The sequence below is a fragment of the Heterodontus francisci genome, chromosome 46 (genome assembly GCF_036365525.1).
Source record: "Heterodontus francisci isolate sHetFra1 chromosome 46, sHetFra1.hap1, whole genome shotgun sequence".
Taxonomy (NCBI): Eukaryota; Metazoa; Chordata; class Chondrichthyes; order Heterodontiformes; family Heterodontidae; genus Heterodontus; species Heterodontus francisci.
Window position 1 is genome coordinate 12966952 of NC_090416.1, and position 6837 is coordinate 12973788.

General features: G+C 58.2%; 1 protein-coding gene across 3 annotated transcripts in view; it reads left to right on the forward strand.

Annotated features, from left to right (window-relative positions):
• The window catches only part of sema6cb (semaphorin 6Cb), a 45510-nt gene extending 39610 nt beyond the window's left edge, over window positions 1-5900 (forward strand). For all 3 annotated transcript variants that reach the window (XM_068022766.1, XM_068022765.1, XM_068022764.1), the window contains 2 exons: window positions 823-867; window positions 1655-5900. In XM_068022766.1, coding sequence (XP_067878867.1) covers window positions 823-867; window positions 1655-2874 — 1265 coding nt within the window. In that variant the 3' untranslated portion in view covers window positions 2875-5900. The remainder of the gene's footprint in view (window positions 1-822; window positions 868-1654) is intronic.
• Window positions 5901-6837: the final 937 nt, after the last annotated feature.

The window sequence follows — 6837 nt, forward strand, 5'->3', positions numbered from 1 at the left end:
CAATTTTATCTAAAAACCCATTCTGGGGGATGTGAGCGTCGCTGGCCAGGCCCCAGCACTTATTGCCCATCCCCTAATTGCCCCTTGAGAAGGTGGTGGTGAGCTGCCTTCTTGAACTGCTGCAGTCCATGTGGGGTAGGTACACCCACAGTGCTGTTAGGAAGGGAGTTCCAGGATTTTGACCCAGCGACAGTGAAGGAACGGCCGATATAGTTCCAAGTCAGGATGGTGTGTGACTTGGAGGGGAACTTGCAGGTGGTGGTGTTCCCATGCATTTGCTGCCCTTGTCCTTCTAGGTGGTAGAGGTCATGGGTTTGGAAGGTGCTGTCGAAGGAGCCTTGGTGAGTTGCTGCAGTGCATCTTGTAGATGGTACACACTGCTGCCACTGTGCGTCGGTGGTGGAGGGAGTGAATGTTTGTGGATGGGGTGCCAATCAAGTGGGTTGCTTTGTCCTGGATGGTGTCGAGCTTCTTGAGTGTCGTTGGAGCTGCACCCATCCAGGCAAGTGGAGAGTATTCCATCACACTCCTGACTTGTGCCTTGTAGATGGTGGACAGGCTTTGGGGAGTCAGGAGGTGAGTTACTCGCTGCAGGATTCCCAGCCTCTGACCTGCTCTTGTAGCCACGGTATTTATATGGCTACTCCAGTTCAGTTTCTGGTCAATGGTAACCTTCAAGAGTAATTGAGGGTCAGAGTGTAGGGGTCAGAGTGTAGGGGTCAGAGTGTAGGGGTCAGGGCATCGCTTGGAACTGAACGATTTGCCAGTGTTTCATTTCATCTTGAACTTCCCTTTGTTGTCTCTATCCCCCTTTCCCTGCAGACCTGGCTCCGTCTGTCCGGAACAGTCTTCACGATCTATCCAACGGTGAGTTATCCAACAACTCCTTCCCTCCGCCCCTCCGAGGTGGGGGTTTGTTCCAACGTGCCGGGATCTTTGACGCTCTGAGCCAATGGCTCGATGACCAGATGCACTGCCCGTTGGAGAGTTGGGTTTCGGGTCTTCAGTCCGGTCCTGACATGGCTGCTCCCTCGAAGGGGGCAGCATTGAGCTTCCTACCGGGCTACCTACCCGGAGAGACTCGGGGCCCCGCAATCCAGGCCGGCACTCCCAGTGCTGAGGGAGTGCTGCACTGTCGGAGGTGCCGTCTTTCAGGATGAGGCGTTAAACCGAGGCCCCCGCCTGCCCCTCCTCGGGTGGGTCCTGCGGCACAGTGACAGTCTGAGGAAGAGAGCGGGGGAGGGGGAAACTAGGCCTTGGGATCTTTAAGAACAACTCCTTGCATTTGTATAGCACCTTTAATGTCGTAGTGTCTCCTCGGGGATACGACCTCCTAAATGGCCCGGTCGTCATTCTCGAATTGGTGGGGTGCGGGGAAGCGGGGCGATGGAGGATGAGAGTGGTGAGAATGTGGAGCTCGCTACCACAGGGAGTGGTTGAGGGGGAATAGCAGAGATACATTTAAGGGGAAGCTGGATAAACACGTGAGGGAGAAAGGAATAGAAGGATATGGGGATAGGGTGAGATGGAGAGGAGGTGGGAGGAGACTCGTGTGGAGCAGAAACACCAGCGCGGAGAAGATGGGCCGAATGGCCTGTTTCTATGTTCCAAACTCAATCTAATTCCCTGTCCTGCTCTCCTTTTTATCCACCAGGAGTGAGGAAGGAGGCAGATAGCTTGGACACCAGCGGAAACATCCATGTGAACTTCCTGATTGCCTGCACAGTCTCGGCCTTCCTGTTCGGGGCCTTCCTCTCAGGCCTGGTCTTCTCCTGGTACTGCAGCCGAGCCAAGAGGTCGGGCAAGGGCCCGGAGGCCTCCATGGCGCACACCATCTCCCTGCCCACCCTGGCCAAGCTCAGCGGGCTGCTGGACGGGCAGCCGATGGACAGCAAGATGGAGGCTCACCCCCCCAGGATGTACGCCAGCCTCCTGGTCAACTGCAACACCCGCATGGCCCACAGGGACTCCCGCTCGCAGCACCCCGAGCTGGCAGCCTTGCCCACCCCGGACTCCACGCCCGAGCTGCCCATGAAGAACGTCAAGCCCTTCCGGAGCCAGTGGGAGCGGGGCCACGGAGGCCAGGGCGCCAAGGACTTTGACCCACGGGTCCCGACGGCTCTGCACCCCTGCGGCCCGCAGGGCTTCCACATCCCCAGCGCCGTGGTGCTCCCCAACAACGCACTCGGCCGCGAGCCCTCCCTGGGCAGGCCCGCCGAGCCTGGGGACGAGAAGAAGGCCCCGGGCCCCGAGTACGGCCTACCCCACCTCCCCGGCGAGCTCCCGCAGAAAGTGGTGGACGTCAGCACCTTGGACGAGCTCCTGAGGCACCTCCACGAGATGAGCGTCAACTCGCGCGCCGCCCTGACCGCCAGCGAGGGCACCGCCCCTAGCGGCGAGGAATCGGGCCGCCCAGCCGCCGCCGCTGCCGGCCGGACGCAGCCCCGGGTGCCCGACCTGGAGAGCGCGGCCTACTACACCTCCGCCACCCTCCCGCGGGACGGCAGGAGGCCAGACCCGGCCCCCGCTGCGCCTCCCGGCCCGGCCGCCTCCCAATGCCCGGCGGCCAGGCCACCCCCTCAGAGGCACTCACTGTCCACCTTCCCCAAGACCAACCCCTCGGCCCCCGGCCTGGCCAAGCACCACAGCTTCAGCCAAACCCGGGGCCTCCCGCTCCTGCCGCCGGACTCGGCCGGGCCCTCGTCTGCCGTTGACCGCCATCACCGGGGCTTCCATTCTCGCCAGCCTGCCTACCCGGGCATGGGCACTGTGCCCCGGCAGGGGGCGCAGAGGGGCGGCTCGGCCAAGCCCAACGTCCCGCCAAAGCCACCGGTGAGCCCCGGACAGTCGCCCACCAGCCCCTCCAGCTCATAAACCCAATCGGGTGCCACACGTCTCTCGCCAAAGTGTGTGCTGGGTGAGAGCTCACGGGTAGCGGGTCTCGCCGAGGTCCTTTTTTTTTTATGTACGCAGACGGGCACCCGATCGAAACGACGCACCTGAGAGCTGCTTCCGAACTCCGCTGCTGAGCTTCCAACGCGAGATCCTTCTCGTCTGGGCTAGGAGGTCCCGCCACTTCTTCCGCCCCCCCACCCCCGCCCCCCACCCCCTCCCCCCTTAACCCTTTGCTCCGAGAGAGGGAGGGAAAGCCTCATGGACAGGTCAGACCCTCAGGTGATCTGGAGCTCCAGTCTGACTGTGCGGTGAGCCAGGATGGGAAACACTTGGATTGAGTCGGAGAGTGGGACAGGCTAGAGGGGCTGAATGGTCACCCTCTTGTATCCTGTCTTTCTGAACGGACGGACGACCCAATCCGGGAACATGGTTGGCGGGCTTCAGAGAGCCGGCACCGCGCGAGAGAGAGAGAGAGATACACGCCTTATCGAGAAACTTCCAGAAGCTTCCTCCGTCATCCTTCCGGGGAGAGGGCAACAAGTTGGGAGCAATGAGGGAGGTTGAGGATGTTGTTATTCTTCACAATGAAGAGAATGTTTACAGAGGGGGCAGTGTCCCGCGTAGACTTCAGCTGGACAATTTGGGGCCACTTTCTAAGCCTCTTCCAGACGTTCACGTTTTTTTTCCGGCCGAGGAGTAGCAGCCAATAGGGACTGAATGCCGGCGTCAAAATTTTTGGTCGGGGGGTGATGGGGTTTGGGGGAAGAATGCTGCCGGCCAATGGGTTAGCGATGCTCGGCCCTCACGAGCAGGCATCCTGGACTACCACACGTCGGCCGTCGACCATCATTTCCCGCCGATTTTGAGGGTCGGGTAGCATCAAGCCCCGAAGGAGGCTTGGCCCGTGGATGCCCTTCCTCCTTGGGACCGCACTGGCCGAGAGGGTTTGCCAACTCTGGTTGTACATGTCCCCGGACGTTTCCTCATAACCGGACCACCCAAACCCGCCCCCCCCCACCCCCCACCCCCAGCGCCACCTCACACGCCCTCCCGCCACTGGCCACCAGACACGTCCAACCTCGCGGCCTCCCCGTCAGCCAACCGGAAAAGCTAACAGAATCTTTGTTGCCCGACTTTGACGCGGGGTTCTGTTTTTTTTAAATCTCTTTCCGCTTTTTAGTCGGACAGCTGTTTCTCCAGCTGCAGAGTAATCCTTCAGCACCCCCCCCCCCCCTTGGAGACTCCCGAGCAACCCTGGCTAACGCAAGCCTGCTGGCTAGGCCGAGCTTGTCCGGGACGGGGCCTGGGACTTTACTGCAGCTCTGTGCCATGCCAGGCCAACTGAACCGTCCCCAAACCATCGGAGGAGAGTCCCGTTAGTCCAATTAAAGCTACAATACCTGAGACACTCAGGCTCCACAGGTTAATTGGACTTTCAAATAACTGATTAAAAAGTACATTCCTCGCATTAAATTGAGATCCCAGGTTCGTGGCTCCTTGCCTCTCCAATCTTCCATTTTCCGCAAGCTAAAGAGTAAATCCTATTTGTATCTAATTTGCATATCGAAATATCAGAAATGTGGGGGTGGGGGTTGCAAATTGAGGCCCTCTTGGTTGTTGCCGTAATTCTTACTATAAAACAAATTAAAACCAAAGGAGTTCATACTTTGAGACCAAAGCCGAGGGAACGTCATTAATTACCGTGAAGTCAATGAGTCATTCCTGGTTGTCACGGTAACGGTACTCTTGTAGGCCTCTTTTTTTGGGTTGAGTGGCCTTTATGTCGGAGGTTTCCATTTGTTTAAGAGGGAGACGGCTCACTCCGGCTCTCAGCCCTGCCCCTGTCCTCCAGGCGCCTAGAGTCAAGAAAGAGGCCAAAAAGCCTGCTCGACGAGGCCCGAGGGAGGAACCAATTTGGAGGGAGCGGGGGGTGGGGGGGGGGGGAGGGCGCGAATCTCCCCTCCAGTGCTACTGAGAGGAAAGAAGAGGGTCGACGGGGAATAAAAGGCGAGAGAATGACACCCACCGGCCTCCCCCCCCACCCCCCCCCAACCCCTGCAGCCCCCTCTCGCAACCTCCTCGTCCTCCGACAACCGACAGGCCTTTCAAATACAATCTCGGCCTTGCCGAGCCACTGTTGCCCCCTTTCAGGCTGGAGCTTGCCCTTCGACCCCCGACCCTGCACCCTGGCTTCCCGGTGTTGCGCAAAAAGGGCGGGCGATTGGCGCCAGACGACTGGGACAGAGTCGGCCTTGCGGCACAGTGCGATCCCGGGATGAGGGTGGCGATGGGGGAGAGTGGAGGTGGGGGGGAAGGTACATGGGGCAGAGGGCGATTGAGTCAATTGCCACTTGCATTACTGATATATTGCAATGTAATTTATTGAAATGTGAGCTTAAGAGATGTGAATATTGAAATGAAAATTGTTAATGTGACTCTTGAGGTAAATATGTAACACTGGAATCGGATTGGTCTTCAGGGCGGCCAATCACGTGACGCGACGGGAGTATATCTGTGCCTTATCGAAGTAGAGGGCGGGAAATGTTTCTGCTGGGAGACACAATGGCCGCCTCCCCTCCCACCATCCCCGCTCAATCCAACCCCGTGCCCAACTTTACTCTGCATCTAACCCCGCCTTTTCTTGTGCAGCTCTCCCTCGCCAGCAGCAACTCCTACAACTGGCTGCAGCGCTGTCAGCTGCACCTCGTTGATGCACTCAGCACTCAGCAGTCCCAATCGGGCAGCAGCCAACCCCGTGCTGTACCTGCCCCGGGAGTGTTTGATGGGGGACAGTGCAGAGGGAGCTTTGCTCCGTGCCTGCTCTGAGGGCGGTTGCAGGGGCAATGGAAGAATCTGAGCAATGTAAATATTTTACAGAGTAAGTGTGTCATCAAGGGTTTGTGAGTGGACGGTGAAGGCTGTGGTCGGAGAGGCTCCTTGCTGACCCCTGGTTGTCGGTGGCTGGGGCAATGACACAAAAATGAAAAATTGGCCCCAGAGGCATCGGGGAGTTGCGGGGAGGGTGGTGGTTGGGGGGGGGGGGTGGTAAACCCAGCCTGCGTCCTGTCTCCTCAGCAGCCTGGGCAATGCCTGTTAGCGTGGGGTGTGTGGGGTCAGTTAAATGCCCCTCACAGTCGAATAGCCCACCAGTGCTCGCTGCACAGGGTGACCCTGTTCGGGGAGGGAGGGGAGGGTGCGGTCTTAGGGTCCTGACGATGTCGCCAGCTCCCGAACGCCACTTCAGACGCAAGGTCTGTCCTGTGATTTGCCTGCTGGGAAGTGTCGCGAGGGTGTCATCTCTCCCGAGGGAAATAATGACTTCCTGACGGCCGTGAATTTGCTGGGATTGGTCCCGGCATCCGTTTGTAAAGTATTTGTCGAAAACCAGTCCTGTTGTACTTTAGGCAGAGGAAAGCCTTGTGTAATTATTAAACAGACGACAGTTAAATGGGATCTTGCTGTGCGTTCTTTCAGGCGCTCCGTTGCCCGACTTTTCTCTCCCTCTTTCTCTCCTTTTCCGGCTGCTATCGCAGGGCCTGAACCTCGTCCCGAGATACTCTACGTTATATCTATGTTTACTCTGTATCTAACCCCCGTTTCTTTTCTTTTTAAGGTGGCCTTTATACCCCAGGCCCCTTTTATATATTTCATGTCGACGGGGCCTTTATTCCTCAGGCCCCCTTTATGTACATATTTACAGTTTTAAAATAACTTTATTAAAAACAGATAAATAAACCAAAAACTCAAATTAAAATGCCATTCTCGGCGTCAACGATGCACTCCAGTCCCTGCGGTGCCCACCGGTCGCGGAAGGCCTCAAGCGTACCGGCGGACACCGCATGCTCCTTCTCCAGGGACACCCGGGCGCGAACGTAACCGCGGAAGAGGGGCAGGCAATCGGGGAGGTCGGACCCCCCGACGGCCCGCAACCTGGACCTGTGA